The 27802-nt window shown below is 47.4% G+C and overlaps 1 protein-coding gene across 1 annotated transcript; it reads left to right on the top strand.

Moving 5' to 3' along the window:
- Positions 1-164: 164 nt before the first annotated feature.
- Positions 165-27780, top strand: LOC128338481 (zinc finger protein 420-like). Its single transcript, XM_053280985.1, has 8 exons — positions 165-271; positions 1124-1637; positions 2094-2220; positions 3215-3297; positions 3602-3722; positions 5047-6352; positions 9975-9983; positions 25170-27780. The coding sequence occupies exons 2-8, from the start codon at positions 1176-1178 to the stop codon at positions 25792-25794; spliced, it is 2733 nt and encodes a 910-aa protein (XP_053136960.1). The 5' UTR covers positions 165-271; positions 1124-1175; the 3' UTR covers positions 25795-27780.
- The last annotated feature ends 22 nt before the right edge of the window (positions 27781-27802 follow it).

The following is a 27802-nucleotide window of genomic DNA, read 5'->3' as shown; positions in this document are numbered from 1 at the left end:
AGTCTGTGACAAAACAGGTAACCTCTCCAGGGTTGTAGACCTGTTGATGCCTACAGGTCTATATGATAATGATGAGTCCCAACAAGTGCAGCAACTGTGCAGATGTTTTGCCTCTAGGTTGCTGAAGTAGTCTACTGAGTACTGGTTGCTGAGCATGCGCAGCTAGCATTTCTGCTTTGCAAGCTGCAAGAGACAGCAAAGGGATGCAGAGCAGACAGAGGCTTCAGTCCAGCCATTAATTGATAAAGCAGCACTGCTTGGACCCCCAAAGGTATGTGCATATTTTGCATCCCACTCTTTGCAGTACGGCAACAATAAAAGTTTTTTTTAAAATTGTTTTCTTTTTATGAATCCTGCTCTCTGCACCCGCCTCCTCCCCTGGTCTCCCCTGCCCGCTCTGGTTTGCAACTTTGCATTGGAGTGTGAGCCCTGTAAGAGATTCCCCTGAGGGGCTGGAGCCCCCTAGCTCAGCCCTAGAGCATCTGCGTTGCATGCAGGGAGACCCGGCTTCAAAGCTTAACGGCATTTCCAGGTAGGCAGGGCTGGGAATGATTCTAGCCTGAACCCTTTCACCGTCAATCTCTCTCAGCTGAGACTGCCTTACAGTGTTATTCACGATAAAATGGGCAAGAGAAAACCAATTTTTTTAACCTTTAAAATGATTTTTGATATCAGTTGAGTCTGCTTAAGTTAATTCAGCATTGCCAAATAACTGGAAGGATTTCTTTCCTCTCCCAAGTTCACCACAAGGGTTACACCATGCAACAGCATTAAGTTATCATAGGGAAGAAAATATCACAAATGCTTACTGGGATATTGTTCTCGTACATGCCAAAGAATCTTAGGGGTGGCAGCGGGGTTACTTAGCCAACGGGCAGCCACCACACAGCCACACCTGTCCTTGGACTTCGAGGGCTGAATCAAGCTGGGGAGGATGGAGTCCTTGGAACCAGCAAAGATGCTCCCTGGTGTGGGAAAGCTGAGGGCAGGGGCAGACCGAAGGGAAGGATGCTGCATTGAGGGCTTGGTTCTGGGGGCCTCAAGGGAAGACCCCTTTGCCTGCCCCACACACTGACTTTCCAGATGCTTTCTGACTCTTAGTATTTCTCTCCTTCTCCGACAGGGAGTAGATCAGTGAGATGGAATTTGGATGCCAGTAATCTTCATCCCTCATTATGGAGATATTTTTCGGAGCTGCCTTGGAGCAGGGATTAAAGATAGAAAAGGAAGACTCACCTGGCTGGGATGCAGGAAAATACCCCGAGGCCAGGCAGGCTGGGAACAGCAGGGAATTCTGGGAAAGACATGAGCAGAAGATGATGGGAGTCGAAGAGGACGCCACCAGCCCAGGTGTGCAGCATCAAAAGTTCAGGCAGTTCTGCTACCGGGAGGCCGAGGGACCACGAGAGGTTTGCAGCCAACTCTACAGGCTTTGCTGTCGGTGGCTGAAGCCGGAAAGGCACACCAAGAAGCAGATCATAGACCTGGTGGTGCTGGAGCAGTTCCTGACCATCCTGCCCACAGAGATGGAGAGCTGGGTCAGAGAATGCAGAGCGGAGACCACTTCCCAGGCGGTGGCTCTGGCCGAAGGTTTCCTCCTGAGCCGGGCAGAGGATGAAAAGCCGGAAGAGCAACAGGTGAGAGAGCGGCTTCTCTTAGCCCTCATCCTAGCCCTCATCTTAGCTCTTAACACTTTCTCAGCAAATAGCTGAGTAGATGAGGCAGGATAACCTAAAACAAGGTAGAAGTTGCCCAAGAACTTGGAAGTGATGACTCACCACTCGAATGCCTACATGGATCAGGGACCTTCTTGGGGATCTGGCTGCAGCCCAGCTTACCGGTATGGCATTTGCTTTGCCTGCAGAAAGTCCCAAGTTCCACCTCTGGCAGCATCTCCAGGTAGGGCTGGAAAGACTCTTGTCTGAACCATTGGTGAGCTGCTGCCAGTCAGTGCCAGTCATTCTGTATGAGATGGACCAAGTGTCTGATTTGGTATAAGGATCTTTCCTCTGGGTCTTTTCTGCACCATTCCCTCTCCCATCCCTTTCTCCCTGTTCCCTGCTCCTCAGAATCTCTTCTTCTGGCTCTTCCAGATGCAAGGACTGCTGTCAGAAAAAGCCCCTGATTTCCCTGAAGCAGAGGAGGCTCCGTTGGACACCAGACAGAGGCTGCTGTCCAGCAAGATCTTCCAGGAGGGTGATAGAGATAAAGCTTTGCTAGGTAAAATGAGATGGGGTGGACTCCCCCTTCTCCCTCTCTCTGAAATATCTCTGCTGTCTGTGGTCTACTTTGTTGTTCCCCGGAGCCCGTTTGGGGAAGATGCTCCTGTCCATCTCCTTAGCGAAACTGCTCTGGGGTGATTGATGAACACCCTGAAAACGACCTTTAGGGCTCACATGGGGAATTTAGTTCAGAAAGGAACAGTTTTACGTACAAACTCCTTGCAAGGTTTTGGAAATCTCCCGTGGAATTAGTCTCAGGAGTCATCTACACAAGCCACTGTATTCAAAAGCACTTTTTCTTTCATGTTTCTTTTCATGAGCTTACGTATAAAAGTGTACATAAAAGCAAAATGTGTTTACAGGATGAATCCTCAGTGGAAATAATCACATCTCCAGGCTTATGTCTTTGCTCTTACATGTTCCCTGTGCATCACTGACCCCAGAGGGTGGATAGATGTTCCCACTGTGAGACCCCTGTGCTTACTTGTAGGGAAAGCACTTTTTTGCATACTCCTCCCAACAAGCACTTCTGTGCCCCTTCAAGATATTCTCTGGATTCTGTCCCAGTTTTCTACAGTGCTACCTGCAGAAGAGTGTGGAAAATGTTTATGGAGGGGAGGATTCCATTGGCTGGCAAGGGTGAAGAACCAGTGTGGTGTAGTGATTAGAGTGCTAGACTAGGACCGGGGAGACCTGAGTTCAAATCCCCATTCAGCCAAATACTTGCTGGGTGACTCTGGGCCAGTCACTTCTCTCTCAGCCTAACCTACTTCACAGGGTTGTTGTGAGGAGAAACTTAAGTTTGTAGTACACCGCTTTGAGCTCCTTGGAGGAAGAGCGGGATATAAAATGTAAAAAATAAAAATAAATAAATGTAGATGTATTTTGAATTCTGCATAAATTCCTACATGAAAATGATGTTTAGAAAACTACTTGTTTTTCTCTCTCTCTCATTCTCCTCCACTTTTCCATCACATTTTTGTCTTTGGCAGGTGCTGGAATAAAACTGCCCAGGCGTCCTCATCCATCTCTTCTTTCTGGTGGAGTGGAAGAAGCTTCAAGAGGACGGGACCAGGTAGGGGAGGGGTTGTTGGGGGAGGAGGATGCAGGACGGACAGAGGAGCTCCATTCCTGGGTCCTCTCTCGGGCCCGGGAAGAAGCTCTCTTTCCTGGGGCATCTGACCAAGCTGCTGGCTACTAGGCCTTTTAGTTGAAAAGCAGTACTGTATTTAAAACATAACGGATGAGCTTGCAGGGGAACATCCCCCTCCCTTCTCACACCTCTTTTCTTAACGACCCTTTTGGACTGTGCTTCGAAGGGAAAGAATCACTCTGCGATCTGCCAGGTATCCAAGGTTTCCTTCCTCTTTCCTGGCTAGGTGACCTTTGAGGAAGTGGCCGTGCATTTCACGGAGGAAGAGTGGGCGCTACTGGATCCGGCCCAAAGAGCCCTGCACAGAGAAGTCATGGAGGAGAATGCTGCAAATCTGGCCTCTCTGGGTAAGACTCCTTCCCCCACCCCCTCCCCGGAAAGGGGAGAGTCAAATCGAGAGAGAGATTGGCCTGGTGTGCTCAGCTGGTGAGAACTAGGTGGAAATATTGCCCTGGTCTTGAGATTGATCTGCTTATGGGCCGAAGAGCCAGTGCGATAGAAAAGGCTTGTTGACATGGCGAGGCTGGGCTTGGTTGGTTGTGCTGTCCAGTCGGTGTTGACTCCTGGTGCCCACAGAGCCCTGTGGTTGTCTTTGGTAGAATCCAGGAAGGGTTTCCCATGGCCTCCTCCCGTGCAGTACGAGATGATGCCTTTCAGCACCTTCCCATATCACTGCTGCCCAATACAGGAGTTCCTCAGGACCTTGCCCCTGAGGAAGAGGATCTTCACCTCCAAATGCATTTGGACTCAGTGTTTTTGCATTTTAAAAAACCTTGGAAGACATCTCAATGCAGCCGCGGGACAGCTTTGAGCCATATGTGGGGGAGTAAGTTATCTTCTCCCTGGAACGTGTAGTAAAGGGAGTAGCATCACTTAACATCACTGTCACACACTACACGTTATTAGGAGAAGAGCAGGTATGACCCATATTTAAGATGCGCACAGAAGTACCCCACCACCAAGAATAATACTTAGCATTTGTATTGTGCAGTGGGTCCCCACCTGGGGGCCTCCAGATGTTGCTGAACTACAACTCTGATCAGCCACAGTTGCAATGTATTGTGGCAGGGGGTCATGGGAGTCATAGTTCAGCACCATCTGGAAGCCCTGAGGTGGGGAAGCCTCATCCAAGTGTCCAAAGCCCTCATGTGCATGCGTTTAAAGTAATTCATACAACAATCCTGCACGGTCCGTGAGTATGATTATTCTCCCCATCTTTCAGGTGTGGGGACTAAGGCGGAAACGATGCAGCTTCCCTAAGGCCTCTGTTCCTACTTTCCCTTTCCGTTGTGGTTGGCTTGGTGCCCCCTTTTGGGTTTGGTTTCAGTTGTCCTGTCTAGAAATCAGGCCTCTTTGTCACGACCTGAATGTGAATTTGCCCAGGCTAGGTGAGGGAGATTAAAGTCACCCATTATTACAACTCTGTCTCACTTTGATGCCTCCCTGATTTCCTTCTTCACCCTAAGAGAGGATAAATCCCGTTCAGTCTGCAAAATATTTGCCATTCTGTCCATAATTTGAGTCCAGTAGCTTTTGGCTTAACCACATAGACATCAGATATGGAAAAAGATAACAGCCCCTTGTTTGCGTTTCCACAGTTTCTGCTCATACGTTCTCCTTAAGACTCCTTTTCCATCCCAGGCTCTGACCAGTTTTCTCTCTTGGTTCCAGTTTCTGGGAGTGGGAAGAATAAGGGAAAACGCAGCAGAGGAATTTGGGGAGGAACAAAAAGGAAAAAGTGGGAAGAACAGAAACGAAAAATGGGAGCAAAATGGAAGAAGAGGAAGGGATCATCCACATCTCATCATGGAATCCAACGAATAATGCAGAAAAAAGAAAGAGAGAGAAGCCTGTCCCCTCCACGTAGGAAAAGCTCCAGTTCAGAACCAAGCTCTCAGTCAGAAATGAACACAGGGGAGGAACCATATGAATGCTTGGCGTGTGGAAAGAGGTTCAGCAGGAGGGCCGCTCTTACTCGGCATCAAAGAATCCACACTAGGGAGAAACCATATGAATGCCGGCAGTGTGGAAAGAGCTTTAGCCAGAGTGGACACTTTACTAAACATCACAGGATCCACCATGGGGAGACCCCATATGAATGTATGCAGTGTGGTATGAGGTTCAGCTTGAGGGGAGAACTTACTAAACACCATAGAACCCACACTGGGGAGAAAGAACATAAATGCTTGGAATGTGGAAAGTGTTTCAGAACGAAGGGAGAAAGTATTAGACACCAGAGAATTCACACTGGGGTGAAACCATATAAATGCTTGGAATGTGGAAAGAGCTTCAGTGAGACTGGAAAACTTACTATACACCAGAGAACCCACACTGGGGAGAAACCACATAAATGCTTTGAATGTGGAAAGAGCTTCAGCGAGAGGGGAGCTCTTACTAGACATCATAGGACACATACTGGGGAGAAGTCTCATAAATGCTTGGAATGTGGAAGGAGCTTCTGCACACGGAGAGTACTTAATAACCACCTTAGAACCCACACTGGGGAGAAACCATATAAATGCTTGGAGTGTGAAAAGAACTTCAGCCAGATAGGACATCTTACTATACACCAAAGAACTCACAGTGGTGAGAAGCCGCATAAATGCTTGGAATGTGGAAAGAGCTTCAGCTATAGGGGAGCCCTTACTAGACATCATTGGACCCACAAAGGAGAGAAGCCACATAAATGCTTGGAGTGTGGAAAGAGCTTCATACAGAATATACAGCTTACTATACACCTTAGAACCCACACTGGGGAGAAGCCACATAAATGCTTGGAGTGTGGAATGAGCTTCAATGAGAGGGGAGCTCTTATCAGACACCAGAGGACCCACACAGGGGAGAAACCACATAAATGCCTGGAGTGTGGAAAAAGCTTCATCACCAGTGGAGATCTTAATAACCACCATAGAATCCACACTGGGGAGAAACCATATAAATGCTTGGAGTGTGGAAAGAACTTCAGAACGAGCGGACAGTTTTCTAGACACCATAGAACCCATATTGGGGAGTGTGACGAAACACAGGTTTCCCTCTTAGCTCGAGATTGCCTGATACTTCCTGAGTGCTCTGAATGGGAGGTAAAAGGTCAAGTGTGCCATCGGGTCAGTGTCGACTCCAGGCAACCACAGAGCCCTGTGGTTGTCTTTGGTAGAATACAGGAGGGGTTTACCATTGCCTCCTCCCACGCAGTAAGAGAGGAGATACTAGTGGGGATTCAAACCGGCAACCTCCTGCTTGCTAAGTCAAGTCATTCCCCACTGCGCCATTAGGCGGCTCCTGAATGGGAGACATCCCTCTTTTTTGTTACTGAATGAGGACAAACCTTGCTTTTGTTGAAAAGCGCCGTATCAGTGTTGTTGTTTTGTCCTTGAAAGGTCTGGTCCATCAAGCTACAGGCTTAACCCCCTTTTCACAATAGATAACCAGCTCAAACCAGGCCTTCCTTTCGACACGTAAGTTCAGACCCATTAAGGAGGAGAGACCTCCATTTTGGAGGAAAAACCTGCAACCTGAATAGGGGTAAGACCAGAGTTCCATCAGAGCTGTGCTGCTGACACTTTCCATTGGATCCCAGATCTGTCTTTCTCTGAAGGAGTGGGAAGGCCCTCCCCCCCCTTTTTTTTATTAGTATAAAATTGTGGCCAAGACCCCCACCATTTGGTCCCCAGGACACTCACGGGTTGCCAGCAACCAGGCACCCTGTCACCAGCTTCTGCTAGTGTCCTGAAAGGGAGTAGCTTAACGTTTTCTCAGCCAAGGACCTGCCTCCTGCTAGATTAAGGGCAAACTCAGTGCTAGTTAGTTAATATGTTTGCACTTCCTTTTGAATCCCTGTGTGCCTTTCTTTACTTCCAGTTTCCCTTCTTTCCCCCAATTCCTTATTTTGTGGGCAACCCTTGTTTCTTAATAAAGTTCATATTCTTAGAAGTGGCTTCAGTCTGGTTGAAAAGGTTAGTTAGTTAGTTAGTTATAAGTTTATTCGGTCATTGACCAGCAAACATGGTTGAAAAGGTTCTGCAGGGTTCCTGCACCAAAATGCCTTTGGATGCCCTCCACCAACGTTTCCCTATGTGCCTCTCAAGGTCATGTGTGACTCTAGTTTGGGATCTGAGCTATCTCTCTACTGAGGATAGATCCCAGGAAAGCACAGAGTCAGAGCTAGGGGATTATGGAGCCTGGACCAAAAGTCCTCTGGAGACCCACTCTCCCCCCCCCCCCCCGCTTGCTGCATCATCCCTCTACGTGCACACACACACAGACCCACACAAATATATTTAACACATGGGTTCTGGAGGGCACAAGCAGCAACGGAACTCACAAGAATGTAAGAGTATAAAACAGATATATTTATGCAAATATGCATTAGCAGAAAATTCATGCAACTTAACATATCCCCATTCCCTATATTTCTTTTCCCACTAGCCCCTTTGTCTCCAGAACACCTGGCATAGGTCATAATTACATTTGACTGCCTGGGACAAATTTGGGGGGCCCCAGGGGTGTGGAGTCGGACGTCAGCCCCGAAGTCCAGTGGTAAGAGTGCCACTGAATAGAGTAACCCCCCGTGGCTTCTCAGGGAGAAACCACAGGAATGCTTGGTGCGTCAAAAGAGTATCAGGAGGAAGGCAAGCCTTTCCGCACATGAGCCAACTCTCCCGGGGTCAAAATCACACACATGAAACGGCAGAGAAACCTGCAAATCTGCCTCACTGTGTGAAATATAAAACCCTCTGAAATGTCTTCTTCTGATCTGCTTTGCTTTTACCCTTGTTACCTCCTGAGTAGATTGGGACCCAGTGTTTTGTGTGCTGCGTTATGAATGAATGTGCATAAATCTTTCCAAATGATGCATGAATATTAGCGTTTCCCTGCATACACTTTCTTTTCCTTGCCTCTGAATACATTTCTGTACTGGTCGGTTCTGTGGACAATATTGAGCTGGATGGACCGAGGGTGTGACTCAGTTTGGGAGCTCCATTTCTTCATCCGGAGAGCCCCCAGCTCAGCGATCGAGCTCTGGCTTTGCACACAGAAGGCTCCAGGTTCACTCCCTGGCAGCATCCACAGATAGGCCTCGGAAGGAGCCTGCCTGAAGCCTTGGAGAGTGGCAAGAGTCAGGGTTGAGTTACTTTGCCCCTCCTGCAGATGTTGACTACTACTCCCATCATCCCTGACTGTGGCTACTGTGGCTGAGCATGCTGGGAGTTGTAGTCCAAAAGCCGCTGGTGGCTTTTCAGACCGCAGGCTTTACTCCAAGGCTTTACTGAGAGTTCAGGGCGTAACTGCAAAAAGAGGGGTTTTTTTAAACCTCAGACACAAATCAGGCTAGGCTGCCTCCAATATGGAGGGGAAACCCGAATCGTGTGTGAAGAGCTCCCTGAAATATCACGCGGACTTTGGAGTAGATGTATGAGATGTGAGTGCACACCCAGCCTCTCAGAGTAAAGTCATGGTAAAGTCGCCATCTGGAAAAGCTCCTAGGGGGCTTCATCTGTGCTGGCCTGGATTAGACGGTCCTGAGCTAGAAGGAGGGTGCTGAGTCTATATCCAGCTTCTTCCCATGTTCCAGTTTGTGCGCACACACAGTGTCCGGAAGGACAGTAGGAGAGAAAGCAGGGAGAAATTGATCATTCTGAACATCTCCACAATGGAGCCCCAACTGCTGAGCTGTGGCCCCATCCTCAACTTTGCTTCTTTGGTGCTTGTAGTGACAGCAGGGATTTGAAGGAGGACGAGGCCTCCCTTAGAGTAATTGCTGGGAGCGGTTGGGCCTTTCCTAGCCAGGAAAAAAGCCCTGGAAAAATCAAAAGAAAAGAGCCAATCCAGAGGACTGGGTGAGGATGACACGCGGCCACCTGCCAGAGGTGCAGCTGGGTCATTTTGGAGCCTGGACCTGATGGCCTTTATTCCCACCGCCTCCACCACACAAGATAAGCATCATCCCCCCTACGTGCGCACACACCGTGACACACGCAGCATTGAGCCTAGTTTCTACCACCCCTTTCCCCCCAGGACTGCACAAGAATCAGGGGCGGAGCCACCATTTCTCGAAAGGGTTCAAGGAAGCCGGGCCGCGCCCTTCAGGGGCCACGCCTCACACCCCAGCCACGCCCCTTGCATCGGACGTCAGGCACAAGAGGCGTGGCTAACTTTCGTGTCTGACATCTGATGCAGGGGGCGGGGCTAGGGGGCCGTGGCGCGGGCTGAAATTGGCGTGCCATTGGCCTGTGGAAGCACCAGTTCTCTCTGGGGATCTCAGGGACAGAAAGGGCTTCAATACAGAGCTTGAGTGGGGCTGGGAGATGTGAGCAGGAAGCCCTTCCAGGCCAGATACACATTTTTATTTTGCCCATTTGCCCCCTAATAGTGGCTTCCATCCACCCCTAACCCCAAATGGATAAACAGCACTCAGTCAGTTCACCTGGTTTCGGGAAAGCAACCTGCCTAGAGAGCAGGAGGCTGTGTGGAATGAGGGGGAAATGCCTTTTCTGAAAGCTGCTTTGTAATTACTTTGTTCTCATGGAATGGGAAAGTGTCTTTGCAAAAAGAGTGAGACAGAACTCAGGTTTGCACTGGTCAAGAAATGGTTAATAGAGTTTGCAAGTGTGGAATGGAAAATTCCTTGCTGAGTTACTTATCTGCCAAGGACAGACAGGGTGGGGGAAGAGGGTACGGGTGTTGCAAACTTCATTAGCATAGGCATCGAATGATCGGCTTATTCCAAACTGCCCTGCTTCTTAGAATGTGAAAGAATCTTCTCTTAATTTGCTTATCTCTTTTCTGTAAAACCGGAATTCAGAGCAAAGTCCAGCCCTGAGGCAAACACATGTGTTAATGAAATGAACTAATTGGTTCTTGGGCCAAATGTTAACGCCCAGATGTGTAACAATGCCAAGGTTTAAAACCCCAAAAACCGGGGGATTCGGGGCGTCTTTCCTGGTAGGCCACAAGGCACAGGAAAGAGCCACCAGCGCTGGTTTTGGTTCAATAAATGGTGACTATTGCTTCCTTCAATCATCCTTGTCTGTCTGGTTTGTGGTAACTGGGGTCTCCCAGGTAACATAAACTGGTGCCGTTCAAGCTCGGATGGTCTGCTGGTGATTTACCTGCCCATCGGTGGCTACTTGGGGGTCCCTTTCTCACGTCGTGGGAGAGCAACCCTTCGGCGCCACTTCTCCCATTGTAAGAAGGAAGGTTTTGACCCCCGCGGCGTGAGACCCAGACTCCCAAGTCCACCGAAGACGGGCGCGGAACGAGGCACACCAACGCAAGGGGTCCGGACAGGTGAAGTATTGGGAGTCCCGGGACGGGTAGGAGACCAAGGGAATAGCCCACCCTAGGTCAAGAGCCGCTGTGGGCAGAGGGCACTGCCTAAAAGCAGGACAGGCTCTGGGAGGAGGAACAAGGGAGGAGTTGGTGTGAATGTGTGCAGTTTGAAAGTTTGGTGAGTGCAGAGGGGGACCCCAAAGGGGGAAACCCACCCCGAGTGTGGCCCTGCACTGGCAGAGGCGGGACTCCTGAGTACGTTTTCTGTCCCGGCGACGGGAGGAGAGCGGAAACTGGAGGTGCGAAGTGTGAATTTGTCTGTCTAAAATCCTTTTGTGCCTCACTGCGTGGATCCCTTACCCGCAGTCCGTCCCCCCCCCCCACTTGTCTGTTTGTTCAGAGTGTAAGAGAGCACGCCTCTGGGAAAACAATGGGAGGGGAAGGGTCGATGCTGAAGAGCTTCAAGCCAGGCTTGGGGGGGGCTCTGAGGGACTACAGGTTACATAGTCCCGAGAGCCAGAGGCCCAAGCCTGCCAGGACCGTGTGAAGTACTTGGGGTTCCGTATCCCCAAGGCCAGTGGGAATTAGGAACACGGTAGGAAGGAGGCAGTTTGCTCTCTCCCCCAACTCAGAAATCAGGAAGGCAGGATCATTTTGATCCTGGCCCACTGAAGATGTTAGGAATCCAGAAGGCGTGGAACATAGGTACCAGGTTGGTCCCTGAGACCAGGCTCAGGAGCTGTTGCAAGCAACAGGCAACCCCCTGAGTAGCCATGAGGGCAGAGGCCCAGGCAAGCAGGCTGGGACCATTTGCCCAGCAGAGATGGAGGTAAATCTCAAGAGGAGAAGTGCAAGTTGCAGGAGATTGGCACACATTCACTTGGAAAGGTGCAGAGAGGTAGAGATGTTTCAGGAGGTTTATTTGGTGCATGTGATGTAAAGGCTGGTTAATTGTTGAAGGGCAGATGGAAAGAGGCTGGTTTAAGGGAAGGAAAAGGAAAAGTGTGAAGTACTGAAGGTTTGGCATGTTGTTTGGAGTTGCTTGTTGTGAAGCCAGGAAGGTAATGTTTGGGTGGTTGTAGGACAAGGAGGGACAGACAGAAGGTGGAGAAGCAGGGTTGTAGGAGAGCAGAGAAGGAAAGCAGCAGACAGGGGAGAGGAGATAGAAAGGAAGTGGAAGGCGTGGTGGGACGGGAAACCGGAGGCCACCAAAGTCCTGATAGCGCAGGACGAAGCCGGGAGCCTTCCAGTAGGCTTGGGCAGAGAATGCCCAAGGAAAGGCTCATGGCCAGAGACAAAAGTTTAACTTTTGGCGGCCACCACTTCAGAAGGCATGGGTAAGTTGAGCAGGAGAAGGAACAGGTCAGGATAGAGAGGAGGGTCACAGGGAAGGAAAGGAGTGCCCCACGAGAAACCGGAAACTCCTGCCTGGGAGGTCGGTGGTCACAACAAGTCTGGCAGAAGGATGCCACAGGGACAGGTGTTGGAAGACCACCATCACAGGGGCCCCTGAGAGGCAGGAGCCAGGAGACTTTGTCAGCCTGGCCTCCCCAAGGAGGGCGAGGACAAACCGGTTACCATCAGCACAAGGGGCCAGAAGATGAGACACAGTAAGGAGATCTTCTGCCTGCCCAAGGTTGTTTGGTGTACCCAGCAAGTGGCTGTTATGCACTGCAGGGGCTACCAAAGGGGGGATGGCAGGAAGGCACAAGGCAACAGGAAGGCTGACCAGGCAGCCCAAAGAGTGGCTGAGGGTCTGCAAGCAGATCCAGCCCGACAGGGGATCCTGTTGTCCAAACTCACAGATCTCTGGGACTCACAGCACACAGAACACCCAGAGGATGAAACCAGGATGGCTGAGTCACCAGCCAGGGACCAGGGCTGGTCCTTTCAGCCAGACAGCAGGCAGGCAATGCCCAGAGGGTTGGGACACACTTTGGTAGAACACTACCATCAGTCCACCCACAGGGGAAGAAATGGCCCCGCAAGGCTACTGCAGGAATCCCTACATGTCTGCAACATGTCTACTTAGGGGAAAAAAGCTTGTGCACGTTACGTGACATGTGCCAGGATAGGAGCCCGTTATGCTCCTTGGGGCTCAGGTAGTAGAGGCAGGCCTAATTGAGTATATCCAAATTGACTTACTGATTTCCCGGGGCAGGGACAGTTCACCAAGTCCCTGCACCTGCTCACACCAACACGGGGTGTTGACAAAAGGGAAGTTTTCAACGGAATGAAAAGAATGTTGATTTATAGACCAGTTTGCTAGTGACTGTGTTTTCTTGGGGTTTCTTTGTTCCGCTTGACTGGTTAACTTGCTCATGGGTTAAGCCCTAAACAGACTTAAATGTTATATCACAGTTTATTTTGTTTAAATGCATTTTGAAATATGTAGCTGTTTATTTTGTTGTGTTTTTAAAATGATATTTAAAATGTGAACTTCCCTGTTTTCCATCAAAAATGTTTGTTTAAATGTTAACTGTGACTGATGCTAATTTCAGGGGAGCTGTGGGTGTGTATATGTGTGTATGTTTCTATGGGTGTCCAGAGATGCTTCTGTGAAGATTCTGTTCCTGAGAACTTTATTTCTGTTCAGTTCTGTTTCTATTAGGCTTTGTGTGAAATTCCACGTTTTGATAAAATGCAGAGGGTATTCTGCCTTTCTGCCTATTTGTTTTGCTGATGGGTGTTTTTTTGTCATATATGTGAGAGTGTTTTGGTAATTTGCTATATAGAGGCTGGGTTGTATATATATATGCTGAAGAAAGGGCGAGTTCTGTCCACTCCATTCTCCCAAATGTCTGATTGTGTGTGTCCTTGCCATTCAGATGCAATTGTTTTTGCCAAATGTGATTTTATACTGTAGTATTGGCTTATGGTGGTTTCCTTATTACAAACTTGTAATACTTTCTTGAGCTAAAGGGAGCTTGGAGAAAAGTTCTGTATTAATGTATACTTTTAATTTTCTTTACATTTTCTGTATGGCCTATGGCTGTAATGAAATTGCTTGACTAAAAAGAGGGGGCTCTTAGATTCTTCTAACTCTGTTTCAGTTGTTTTTGTATAGACTGTACATGGAAAAGTGTTTCCCACATGCAAATGCTAAATTATGACTGGAGTGTAGTCTCCTCACTCCCAATATTGAGTGAAAAGGAAGATCTCTGAACAGCAACTTGTCATTGTGGGTAAGAAGGAAAAGAGATTTTAAGTCAGATAGTCAAATGCAGTTATTGTTTTATATTTTTGTAATATGTATGAAATGTTTCTGCTAATTGATTTTGCTGTAAACTATTATCAATGGGTCTGAGGCTTCAAAATTTATAAATTCGTCCCACCGCCAGCCCTGCTTTGCCTTCACAGCAGCTGGATCTTGAAATTCCAGATCCCAGACATGAGATTTGGTGAAAGGAATTTTGTTTTGCCACTCCTGCAAGTGGAAGGGAGTTCCACAAGACTGGTTTGCATGTTATCTGGAAAACCTCCCAGTTTAATAGGAATCAAGTTTGTGTGTTGTCGTACAATCCGTACCCTGTTTTCACAGCTCCTGACTAGAGATTGGATAATGACTGTGTTTATCACAGGCTTCACTCCTCGGCGAAACTATGGACATTTTTCTTGATGATATCTTTTAACTAGGAAGCCTGTTTGTTTCATGAGACACTGGACCTCACGTAAGGGGTTTTGATCCTGTTTCAATAGGTATAGTATTTTTCTTGGGGGGCAAGGACTGTTTCTTTTATAGGTTTTTCTGAGGATATTGTTGCCCTACCAAGCTTGCTAGTGATGAGGCTGAAGATGGAGAGCTGGAACACTACCTACACGTGGCTTAGATGGGGGCAGTTAAAATCCCAAAGGCCAGATGTCACTGACGAATCATGAAGTCAGATACACTGGATGGAGATTGATTGCCCTGACAGAAGTCTGTAAGTATGTAGGCAGCCAACGTAGTGGTTAGAGTGGTAGACTAGGACCAGGGAGACCTGAGTCTGAATCCTCATTCGACCACACTGCTGGGTGACACTGGGCCAGCTATTTAAACGGCCTGGCCTGCTTCGAAGGGTTGTTGTGAAAGAGCAGACTTATGCAGTACACCGCTCTGGACTTTTTGGAGAAACAGCTGGATATTCGAGCACTGGAGCTTATGTTGTGGCCTCTCGAGAGACAAGACTGTTTGACCTGTCGGATTTTAATGCCTTTACAGTCAACGAACCCACAAGGGGGTATGGATGTGAACATTATTATTTTCTCTTTTTGATTTTCATTGTTTTTGCCTCCTGCTCAGGATTGCTCATCAGGTGAAGTAAATGAAGACATTATCTTCTGTTTTGGACTTCGGGGGGAGAAAAGAGGGCAAGCAGGAAAACAAGAACATAAATTGGAAAGAAAATGCCAAAAGATCAAATTGAAAATAGCCTCAGGTTTATTTATTGTATTGGGCTACTCAGGAACTCAGTTTCAGCATGTTGTCCCTACCCAGGGGAGGGAAATTGGTAAAACATGCATCTGTCTTTTATTTCTAGCATAAGCAGGATTGCCTTGAACTGTCTCTCCCGAGAGGGATGTCTTTCTATTACAGACCAAAGCAGTGGTCAAGTGAAAGGAAGGGGAGCCTTCAGAGGATCGGCAGTGTGACAGACTGGGACTTATGGAATTGGCTCACTGGATCTAAACTGGTTGAAATCTGCGTTTATGATCTTTCCTATTGTTGTGTTAATACTGCTACTGTTGCCCTGCATAATACTATGTATAACCAGTGCTTTGCAATCCACTATCTCAGCGATAGTAAGAAAAGAAACTGCCCCCCATATAATGGCTATGTACCTCAGGAAGAGAAGCCATAAAATGGCTTCTAAGGGGGGAAATGTGGAATGAGGGGGAAATGCCTTTTCTGAAAGCTGCTTTGTAATTACTTTGTTCTCATGGAATGGGAAAGTGTCTTTGCAAAAAGAGTGAGACAGAACTCAGGTTTGCACTGGTCAAGAAATGGTTAATAGAGTTTGCAAGTGTGGAATGGAAAATTCCTTGCTGAGTTACTTATCTGCCAAGGACAGACAGGGTGGGGGAAGAGGGTACGGGTGTTGCAAACTTCATTAGCATAGGCATCGAATGATCGGCTTATTCCAAACTGCCCTGCTTCTTAGAATGTTAAAGAATCTTCTCTTAATTTGCTTATCTCTTTTCTGTAAAACCGGAATTCAGAGCAAAGTCCAGCCCTGAGGCAAACACATGTGTTAATGAAATGAACTAATTGGTTCTTGGGCCAAATGTTAACGCCCAGATGTGTAACAATGCCAAGGTTTAAAACCCCAAAAACCGGGGGATTCGGGGCGTCTTTCCTGGTAGGCCACGAGGCACAGGAAAGAGCCACCAGCGCTGGTTTTGGTTCAATAAATGGTGACTATTGCTTCCTTCAATCATCCTTGTCTGTCTGGTTTGTGGTAACTGGGGTCTCCCAGGTAACAGCTGTTGGTTCGAATCGCCACTGGTGTGTTTCCCAGACTATGGGATATAGTCAGGCAGCAGCGCTATAGGAAGATTTTGAAAGGCATCATCTCACACTGTGCGGGAGGAGGCAATGGTCAAGCCCTCCTGTATTCTACCAAAGACAACCACAGGGCTCTGTGGGCGCCAGGAGTCAATGCTCAACGCTGACTTCTCGAGACAATCTTTCCTTTCCTTTCCTGTCTCTGGACATACTTCTTGGACTGGTTTTCTTTCTCTGTGTGTGTGTCTGCGCGTGTTCGCATCTGTGTGCTGCAGCGGATCTAGCAAAAAGTTACAGGGAAATTACACAGGGAAATTGCAAGACATGACATGAAGGACATGCAGTCTTCCAGGCAGCACAATCCTCTTGCACCCTGCTTCAGACTCCAAGGAGCAGCTCAAGCTTATTATAGAAACTCCTGCTCTGGATTCACAGCACGCTTCTGCTGCAGCGCATGCAGCGGTTGCAAGTTCTTCCTCCAGCTCTTCTGAACCCGTTAACTCTTCTCTCCGTCCCTTCACTGCCTCTTCCTCCTCCACGGCTGAAGTGTGACTCCAAGTCTGGAACTGCAAAGTCCACCCCCACCCCCGTTTGTTAGGAAACCTTTCCAGGGTGGTAGACATCCTCCTTGCCTACGATTCTATAGAACAAAGATGAGTCCCAAGCGCGGCATATCTGTAGATGTTTTGCCTCTAGGCTGCTGAAGGAGTCTAGTGAATTCTGCTTGCTGCTGAGCATGCGCACAGCAGGCATTTCTGCTTTGCAAGCTGCAAGGGATAGCAAAGGGACGCAGACGGAAGCTTCGGTTCAGTCCCCCAAATCGATAAAGCAGCACTGCTTGGACCCCCAAAGGTATGTGCATATTTTGCATCCCACTCTTTGCAGTACAGCAACAATAAAAGTTTTTTTTAATGGCTTTCCTTTTATGAACCCTGCTCTCTGCACCCGCCTCCTCCCCTGGTCTCCCCTGCCCGCTCTGGTTTGCAACTTTGCATTGGAGTGTGAGCCCTGTAAGAGATTCCCCTGAGGGGCTGGAGCCCCCTAGCTCAGCCCTAGAGCATCTGCGTTGCATGCAGGGAGACCCGGCTTCAAAGCTTAGCGGCATTTCCAGGTAGGCAGGGCTGGGAATGATTCTAGCTTGAACCCTTGGAGAGCCGCTGCCAGTCCGTGTAGGCAGTCTTGAGTCAGCTGGACCAAGAGTCTGACTCAGTATAAGGCAGCTTCGTCTGGGTCTTTCCTGCACCATTTCCTTCCTCTTCCCTCTCCCTCGTTCCCTGCTCCTGGGAATCTAGCATTAAGTTATCATATTGAAAGAAAATATCAGCTTTTCCTGCAAATGCTTCCCAAGATTGGGATCTTGGTCTCATATGTGCCAAAGACTCTTAGGCATGGCAGGGGGTTTACCTAGCCAAAGGGTCAACCACCAGAAAACGCACACCTGTCCTTGGTCTTTGAGGCCCAAATCAAGCTGGGGAGGATGGAGTCCTTGGAACCAGCAAAGATGCTCCCTGGTGTGGGAAAGCTGAGGGCAGGGGCAGGCCGAAGGGAAGAATGCTGCATTGAGGACTTGGTTCTGGGGGCCTCAAGGGAGGACACCCCGCCCCCTCCCCCCCACCCACCTTGCCCGCCTCACACACTGACTTTCTGGATGCTCTTTAAGTCTTAGCGTTTCTCTCCTTCTCCTACAGCTTGGAGATCCGTGAGCTGGCATTTGGCTGCCAAGAATCTTCATCCCTCAACATGGAGATGTTTTTCGGAGCTGCCTTGGAGCAGGGATTAAAGATAGAAAAGGAAGACTCACCTGGCCAGGAAGCAGGAAAAGGCCCTGAGACCAGCCAGGCTGGGAACAGCAGGGAATTCTGGGAAAGAGCTGAGCAGAAGATGCTGGGAGTGGAAGAGGACGCCACCAGCTCAGATGTGCAGTGCCAAAGGTTCAGGCAGCTCTGCTACCGGGAGACCGAGGGGCCCCGAGAGGTTTGCAGCCAACTCCACAGGCTTTGCTGCCGGTGGCTGAAGCCGGAAAGGCACACCAAGAAGCAGATCGTAGACCTGGTGGTGCTGGAGCAGTTCCTGACCATCCTGCCCGCGGAGATGGAGAGCTGGGTCAGAGAATGCAGAGCGGAGACCACTTCCCAGGCGGTGGCTCTGGCCGAAGGTTTCCTCCTGAGCCGGGAAGAGGAGCAGAAGCCGGAAGAGCAGCAGGTGAGAGAGCGGCTTCTCTTCGCCCTTGTGAGTTGCTGGGAAGATGATCTGGGAAGATGAGCCAGGAACAAGGCAGAAGTTGCTCAACGTTGCCTAAAATAAGGCAGAAGTTGCCTAAGAGGAATTTGCCCTTAAAGATTATCCATCCACCTCAACGCCGTCGTGGATCAGGGAACTTCTTGGGGATCTGGCCCTAGCCCATCTTAGCAGTAGAGCATCTGCTTTGCATGCAGTAAGTCCCACCCCTGGCAGCATCTCCAGGCATGCCTGGGAAAGACTCCTGCCTGCACTGCTGCCTGTGGTGAGCTGCTGCTGCCAGTTAGTGCAGACAGTTCTGGGCAAGATGGACCAAGGGTCTGATTCAGTCTAAGGCTCTTTCCTCTGGGTCTTTCCTGCACCATCCCCTCTCTAATCCCTCTCCCCCTGTTCCCTGCTCCTGAGGATTTCTTCTTCTCTCTTTCAGATGCAAGGACTGCTGTCAGATACGGCCCCTCATTTTCCTGAGGCAGAGGAGGCTCCATTGGACACTAGGCAGAGGCTGCCGTCCAGCAGGATCAAAGAGGAGTGTGATAGAGATACGGCCTTGCCAGGTAAAATGAGATGGGGTGGACGCCCCCTTTTTCTTCCTCTCTCTCAAATATCCCTTCTGGCTGTGGGCTGCCTTGATGTTCCCCTGAGCCCATTTGGGGTAGATGCTCCTGTCCAACTCTTTTCAAAGTTTTGGAAATCTTCTATTTCAGCCGTTTCAGGAGTCATCTACTTAAGGCACTACATCCAGAAACACCTTTTCTTTCACGTAGCTTAAATACAAAAGTGTGCATAGAAACAGAATGTGTGTACAGAATGAATCCTCGGTAGAAATAATCACATCTCCTGGCTTATGTCTTTGCTCTTAAATGTTTCCTGTGCATCGCTGACCCCAGATGGTGGACAGATGTTCCCACCTGCTGGCCCACTCCAGGACCCCCGAGGTTACTTGTAGGAGAAGTACTTTTCACATGCTCCCCCCCAACAAACACTTCTTCTGTGCCCCTTCAGGGTTTTCTCTGCTTTCTGTCCCAGTTTTCTATGGTGCTACATGCAAAAGAGAGTGGAAAATGTTCACGGAGGGGAGGGTTCCGTTCGGTGGCAAGGGTGATCCTTATGTTAACATCTCCTCCCCCCCCCCGAATGATTTGGTTTGTGCTTCAGCCTTCATGGAAAGGTTATACAAAAATAACACAAAATATTAGCTAGAATCTAAAAATACAGATCTGATTAATAAACAAGCACACTATAACAATTGTGTGTTTGTTATTTCTCTGTGTAAACTGCCCTGAACCATTTTTGGAAGGGCTGTATAGAAATTGAATGAATGAATGAATAAAAGATACAAAACAGCAGCAATAGAAACAATCATATATTTATCAATTTTATTACAGCCATAGACCATACAAAAGACATAAAGAAGCATTTAAACAAAATATTGTACATAGTTAACATAATAAAACAGTGAACTCCTATGAATTAGACCTTAAACAATATCTTAATCTGATAGCAACATAAAAGAGTTTCGCCACCACTTTAGTGACCTCATTATTTTGGTCCTCAAGACAGAAATTCAAATAGAAGGGGTCAGCTCTCCCTGGAAATTGCTCTAACAAAGGGAATATAAGTTCTTTCCTGGTATCACAATAAAGAGAGCAATATAGTAACACACACGAAACTGTTTTGGGGAGACCTGCTCCACAAGGGCATAAGCTAGAGTCTGGCAATCCCTTATCAAATATTTTCTCCAAAAGGGCTGAGGGCAACACATTCATATGGGCCCTAGTAAATGCTACCCTAAACTTTAAAAAGTGTAGGGAAGTTAGATAACTAGCACTGCTATTCCCCGGAGGGGGCATGATCCCAAGGAATAAAGGAGAACAGGTCCTGTTTCCTCAAGAAACAAGATTCTGATGCTCAGTGTCATGGAGACGTTGTAAAAGTATATCCTTTGCCTTCTCAATTCCCATAAGTAGAATTTCAGAAGGAGATAGACCCATTTGCAGTATTCTACTGTTGACGTATGACAGCCAAGGGCTAGGGAAAAGTCCCTCCATAAAAACCAAAAGTAGGAGGGCTCCCAATATTCCAAGCAAAGTTTAATCCATTTAATAAAGGTAAGCTCCCATGAAATAAAAGGGACCTAGACTCTAAACATAACGCTGAATAAGGTACACATCTAGCTACCCCAAAAATAGCCCTAAGGAAGTTTGATTGAACCCTTTCCATCTCAGATGTTGCTCCCTGAATCCAGAGTGGAACCCCATATAATAATTGAGCTACAATCTTTGCTCGAAAAACCTGGAGAGCCATAGGTATATAGTGGCCTCCTTTGGAGTAGTAAAATTGCAAGAGAGCATTGAGGGCTTTATGTGCAATGGAGATAGAATACAATCTTTGAGATTTCCAATTAAGATTATATTGAAAATGTATACCAAGATATTTAAATTTATAAACCTCCTTGATATTTTCCTTGTTTACCAACCACTTGTAAAGTTTCCTAGCTTTAGTAAAAACCAGGACTTTGGATTTCTCATAATTAATAGATTTTGTTGTTGTTGTTGTTGTTGTTACATTTATATCCCGCTCCTCCTCCAAGGAGCCTTGCTTGAGTTTCTCTTTTTACAACAACCCTGTGAAGTAGGCTAGGCTGAGAGAGAAGAGACTGGCCCAGAGTCACCCAGCAAGTATCGTGGCTGAATGCGGATTTGAACTCGGGTCTCCCTGGTCCTAGTCCAGCACTCTAACCACACCACGCTGGCTCTTAATTAAGAATTAATTTTGTCGTCCTGGAATTTTAAGAGTTCGGCTGGAACCCCAGAGTTAGCACACTTTGTTTGGCACTATAAAGCTATAAATCCCATTTTATGAATAGAATAAATATGATTTTATATTTTATTTTATAATAATATAAATAGAATAGAATTGTAAAATACATTTCTTTCCTTCCATATGTGTGTGTGTGTGGTATTCATAGTGGCACATAATAATGTATATCTGCACACACTGCCTTGATACTGCCGCCCAGAACCAACCTCATTCCTCTCACTGATGAAAAAAAATTAGAGGGAAGCCTGCTCTCCACCCATCTTCGGAAACTTTGGAAAAGGCACTCAGTGTCCAAAACCTCCCTGGGAAGGCCTTTCCCTACCCTATTCCCCTTTTAATCTCTCCGCCCATTGCCTTTCTCTTGGAGTCTCTGAAATCCTTGCCCTGCTTCTATGCTCCCCTGAGTCTTTTGGGAGGAAGGCCCTCTTCTCCAGCCTCTCCTGCAGTTTAACACTATCATGCGTTAAGACACTTGTTGACATTGTATCTGCATTTTTAATTCTGCATGAATTCCTACATGAAAAGGATGCTTAGAATTCTACTTGTTTCTCTCTCTCTCTTTCTTTTATTCTCCTCCACTTTTCCATCACATTTCTTGTCTTTGGCAGGTGCTGGAATAAAACTGCCCAGGTGTCCTCATCCATCTCTTCTTTCTGGAGGAGCAGAAGAAGCTTCAGGAGGAGGGGATCAGGTAGGGGAGGGGTTGTTGGGGGAGGAGGATGCAGGACGGACAGAGGAGCTCCATTCCTGGGTCCTCTCTTGGGCCCGGGAAGAAGCTCTCTTTCCTGGGGCATCTGTCCAAGGTGCTGGCTACTAGGCCTTTTAATTGAAAAGCAGTACTGATTATAACATATAATGGATGAGCCGGCAGGGAAACATCCCCCATCTTTCTTATACCCCCTTTCTTGAATGAACCTTTTGGATTGTGCTCAGAAGGGAAAGACACATTCTGTGATCTGCCAGGTATCAAATGTTTCCTTCAGGGGTGTAGCAAGGTTGTAGTGGGCCCAGAGACAAGATTTTAAAATGCGCCCCACCCCACCACCCCCCACTGAAGCTCAGCTCATGAAGTAAAGAGATCTTAAATGAGGCTGAATAGTGGTAACAAAAAGCATAGTGTTATATATATATATTTAAAAAAAATAAATTAAAATCCTATGTGCCACAATAGAACATCATCCTAAATTACTTTTAAAAAGGTTTTGTAAATTGTGGATGATGCAAGTCATTTAATGGTACTAGAGAAAGACATATTGTTCTCATAGCCCCAGGTCTTAACACTCACATCAGTTTCGGAGGATGAATACAACTGAAGGAAGCCCGGGCCGGTGCACGGCTGGGGGTGTCAGTCATGTTACTTACCTTGGGGGTGGGGGCAAGGCAGTGGGCCCCCAGACAGCTGTCTCCCCTTGACCTATTATAGTTACGCCCCTGGTTTCTTTCCTCTTTCCTGGCTAGGTGACCTTTGAGGAAGTGGCTGTGCATTTCACGGAGGAGGAGTGGGCGCTGCTGGATCCGGCCCAAAGAGCCCTGCACAGAGCAGTCATGGAGGAGAACGCTGCGAATCTGTCCTCTCTGGGTAAGACTCCTTTGTTTTTTCCCTTTCCTTGAAGTCCAGGTGAGAGAGAGATCAGCCTGGTTTGCTCAGCTGGTGAGAACTTGAACTACATATACCAATAAAATATTGTAAATGTGTCCCAAAATATATGTAGAAATATTGTGCTCACGAATGAGCTAAAATCCTCTTTAAAGTCTTGATATTGCCACTCAGAACAAAATTCATTCCGCACACATATGAAAAAAATGAGAGAGAACACTGCTCTACTCTTTGAACTCTGCCCTTCAGCAGAGATTACAAACAGAGATTCCATGAGTTGGATAAGGCCCGGCTCACAACTGCCGTCAAAGCCAAAAAGCCCTCTTTCCTCCCAAAGATCTCTGTATCTCTCCCCTTTTAGCTATTTTGCTCATGCTGTTTCCGTGAAAAACTGCTCCTGCCCCCTCCCTTTGGAAAAACCTTTCACACAGAACGTTACCATCTTATCACTGCAAAGCATATCACTTCTGCCAGTCTCACATACAGCCTCTATGGTTTCTGTAGCTAGGACAGCGTGAATTTTGCTGTCTCTGAGTAAAGCATTTTTGCAGCTTCAAAGATGAGAGATGGAGATGGGGTTGAAGAAAGGAAAACCGAGAGATGCAAAATAACCATTGATAGTCATCAATAAGGTCCACCTAATTCAGGATCATATCCACAAGGTCTACAGAACTTCGTCCCCACCCCACCCCACGGCTGAATTAGACTAAAACCCACATCACCACTAACAACAGTGGCCACTAGCCAGAGATCATGGAAGTGAGCTGTCCACCACAACCCCCAGATCAATGTGAGACTTTGCAATGTGTAATGTAAAGACTTGCCCCCTGAGGAAGAGGATTTTCACCTCCAAATGCATAGGGAATCAGTGTTTTTGCATTTAAAAAACCTTGGAAGACATCTCAATGCAGCTCCAGGACAGCTTTGAGCCATATGTGGGGGAGTAAGTTATCTTCTCCCTGGAACGTGTAGTAAAGGAAGCAGCATCCCTTAACATCACTGTCACACACTACACGTTATTAGGAGAAGAGCAGGTATGACCCATATTTAAGATGCGCACAGAAGTACCCCATCACCAAGAATTAGCATTTGTATTGCACAGTGGTTCCCCACCTGGGAGCCTCGAGCTGTTGCTGAACTACAACTCCCATCAGCCCCAGCTACAGTTTAGAATGATGGGAGTCGTAGTTCAGCACCATCTGGAGGCCCCAAGGTTAGGAAGCATGGGTATACCTCTTCCAAGTGTTGGGAGCCCGGATGTGCATGAGTTTATAGTGATCCACAAAACAATCCTGCAAGGTCAGTGAGCATGATCATTCTACCCATCTTTCAGGTGTGGGGACGGAGGCAGAAAAGAGGCAGCTTCCCTAAGGCCTCCGTTCCTACTTTACCTTTCCGTTGTGCTTGGTGTGATGCCTTCCTTCTGGTTTGATTTCAGTTTTTCTGAGGCACAGTCATTTAGCCTATCTAGAAATCTGGCCTCTTTGTCACGACCTGAATGTGAATTTGCCCAGGCTAGGTGAGGAAGATTAAAGTCACCCATTATTACAACTGTGTCTCACGTTGATGCCTCCCTGATTTCCTTCTTCACCCTAAGAGGGGATAAATCCCGTTCAGTTTGCAAGCTATTTGCCATTCTTTCCATAATTTGAGTCCAGTAGCTTTTGGATTAACCACACAGCCATCAGATATGGAAAAAGATAACAGCCCCTTGTTTGCGTTTCCACAGTTTCTGCTCATACGTTCTCCTTAAGACTCCTTTTCCATCCCAGGCTCTGACCAGTTTTCTCTCTTGGTTCCAGCTTCTGGGAGTGGGAAGAATAAGGGAAAACGCAGCAGAGGAATCTGGGGAGGAACAAAAAGGAAAAAGTGGGAAGAACAGAAACGAAAAATGGGAGCAAAATGGAAGAAGAGGAAGGGATCATCCACATCTCATCATGGAATCCAACGAATAATGCAGAAAAAAGAAAGAGAGAGAAGCCTGTCCCCTCCACGTAGGAAAAGCTCCAGTTCGGAACCAAGCTCTCAACCTCAGAGGGAAATGAATGCAGGGGAAGAATTATATGCATGCTTGGCGTGTGGAAAGAGCTTCAGCAGGAGGGCCACTCTTACTAGACATCAAAGAATCCACACTGGGGAGAAACCATATGAATGTCTGCAGTGTGGAAAGCTCTTTAGCCAGAATGGACACCTTACTAGACATCATAGAATCCACCAGGGGGAGAACCCATATGGAAGCATACGCAGCAGAACCCATACGCAGCATGGAAAGAGCTTCAGCATGAAGGGAGATTTTCCAAAACACCCTAGAACCCATATTGGGGAGAAAGCACATAAATGCCTGGAATGTGGAAAGAGCTTCAGAACAAGGAGGGAACTTGTTAGACACCAGAGAACTCACACTGGGGAGAAACCTTATAAATGCTTGGAGTGTGGAAAGAGCTTCACACAGAATGTACAGCTTACTATACACCTTAGAACCCACACTGGGGAGAAACCACATAAATGCTTGGAATGTGGAAAGAGCTTCAACGAGAAGGGAGCTCTTACTAGACATCATAGGATCCACACTGGGGAGAAGCCGTATAAATGCTTGAAGTGTGGAAAGAGCTTCAACACAAGTGCAACTCTTACTATACACCAGAGAACCCACACTGGCGAGAAACCACATACATGCTTGGAGTGTGGAAAGAGCTTCAGTGAGAGGGGAACTCTTACTAGACATTATAGGACCCACTCTGGGGAGAAACCATATAAATGCCTAGAGTGTGGAAAAAGCTTCAGCAGGAGGGGAGATCTTAATAACCACCATAGAATCCACACTGGGGAGAAACCATATGAATGCTTGGAGTGTGGAAAGAACTTCAGAACGAGTGGACAGTTTACTAGACACCATAGAACCCACAATGGGGAGTGTGACGATATGCAGGTTTCCATCTTAGCTCGAGATTGCCTGATTCTTCCTGAGTGCTCTGAATGGGAGACATCCTTGTTTTTTGTAACTGAATGAGGACAATCCTTGCTTTTATCCTTGAAAGGTCAGGGCCATCAAGCTACAGTCCTAAACCCCTTTTCACATTAAGGAACCAGCTCAAAACAGGCCTTCCTTTAGACATGTAGGTTCAGGACCATTAAGGAGGAGGGACCTCCATTTTGGAGGGAAAACCTCAACCCTGGATTGGGGTAAGAGTGACCAGAGTTCCATCAGAGATGTGCTGACTCTTTCCATTGGATCCCAGAGCTGTCTTATCTCTGGAAGCGTGGGGAAGCCTTTGTTGTGAGCCAAGCCTGATTCACACTCTGATTTGTGTCTGTTCTAGAACTGGCAATGAGAATAAGGCTTGTTCCCTCTAGCCACAAACCAGCGTAGTTCTTTAATATGGTAACCACAAGCAAAGACACTCTCAGAAAGTTAAATGGGCTTTATTAAGGCAGATTGATTTTCTAAGCAATAGTACCGATCAAGTAAGTCAAGCAGGTCAATCATATTCATTAGCGTAGTGCAGTGATTATCAAACTTGGGTCCTCAGGTGTTATTGGACTTCAACTCCCATAATCCCCAACCAAAGGCCACTGAGGCTGGGGATTATGGGAGTTGAAGTCCAATAACACCTGAGGACCCAGGTTTGAGAATCCCTGGCGTAGTGGATATGTTCCTAGTCAATGGGCTGGTTGCATGTGATTTCAGTGTTGAGCTAACTAATGAAACCTAACAAAGAAAAGAGGAATGAGGAGAAGGGAGGGTTGCTTAGTAGGGGGAAGGGGTGAAGAGGCAACAGCTGAGTTGTCTTCCAGGAAAGTATATTACTGATCCTCGTCGTGGCCCATAGGTTTGAGCATCACTAGGGCCCATACAGAGTAGGCAGGCTTCAAGCAGGCATGCTGGTTTGCAGATAGAAATAGTCCCAGCTCTCTTGCCCAGCAGAAGAAGCTTCGAACCAAGCAGCAAGCTCCTAGGATGAGTAAAAGGTTGCCAAAGCCATGTCCTAAGAGCTAGGTTCTTATAGTTGTTTTGATCCTTAGATCTGGACATAAAGTTATTTTGACACAGCAGTGTCCGTCGTGAATCTGAAAAGTGTCCATTAACTTGTGTCAGAAAACTTGCTCACTCATGACAGTTCTTTGTTTGTCTGTGCTGGGTTTCAGGAGATTGATCCGCATTGGATCCGCGAATTAATAATCTCCTACATGCTGCAGTCTGTTAGGAGGAATGAATTGTTCTTCTGGTCTTCTCAGGACAGTCTGCATTTCTGAGCTTTGCAGATTGCTCTCTGCTGTGTAAGCAAACTTGAGCCTGAGTTCTCTGCCCCAAAGAGGTGTGGGAAGTCAAAGACATCAAGGGAAAACACTAATCCGATATGTGAGAAACACCAGTCTAAGTAACGTACGTGTGTGTGTAATTGTTTCTAAAAACATTTCACAGTGATTGCATGTACGTGAAACAAATGGTGACAATTGTAGTAAACATAGCAAGCTGCATATGCATTGGAGAAAATGTAATTGTAACACAGGACAGGCAATCTCGCCTGTTTCTCAAGAACTGGCCAGTTGACTCTGAGTTCATCAATGCCTGGCATCAGGAAATCTCTTAATGGAATAGTGATTTCGGACACAGGCTGCAGCCTGGCCTTTTGGGCCCTCAACTTTGATTCAGCTAGGGTGACTTTGATTATAACACCTTTCCCCTCTTTGATCACTATAAAATAGGGGCCAAGACCCCCACCATTTGGTCCCCAGGATACTCATGGGTTGCCAGTAACCAGGCACCCTGTCACCAGCTTCTGCTAGTGTCCCGAAAGGGAGTAGCTTAATGCTCTCTCAGCCAAGGACCTGCCTCCTGCTAGATTAAGGGCAAATTCAGTGCTCGTTAGTTAATATTTTTGCACTTCCTTTTGAATCCCTGTGTGTCTTTCTTTACGTCCAGTTTCCCTTCTTTCCCCCAATTCCTTATTTTGTGTGCAACCCTTGTTTCTTAATAAAGTTCATATTCTTAGAAGTGGCTTCAGTCTGGTTGAAAA

This window comes from Hemicordylus capensis, chromosome 16 (genome assembly GCF_027244095.1).
Source record: "Hemicordylus capensis ecotype Gifberg chromosome 16, rHemCap1.1.pri, whole genome shotgun sequence".
NCBI lineage: Eukaryota > Metazoa > Chordata > Lepidosauria > Squamata > Cordylidae > Hemicordylus > Hemicordylus capensis.
Note: the sequence above shows the minus strand (reverse complement) of the source record. Positions and strands in the feature narration are given on the sequence as shown.

Coding starts and splice junctions, on each gene's coding strand:
- LOC128338481 (XM_053280985.1), top strand. CDS start 1,176: ATGGAGATATTTTTCGGAGCTGCCTTGGAGCAGGGATTAAAGATAGAA. Junction 3,298..3,601: donor CTTCAAGAGGACGGGACCAG/GTAGGGGAGGGG, acceptor TTTCCTGGCTAG/GTGACCTTTGAGGAAGTGGC. Junction 3,723..5,046: donor TGCAAATCTGGCCTCTCTGG/GTAAGACTCCTT, acceptor TCTTGGTTCCAG/TTTCTGGGAGTGGGAAGAAT.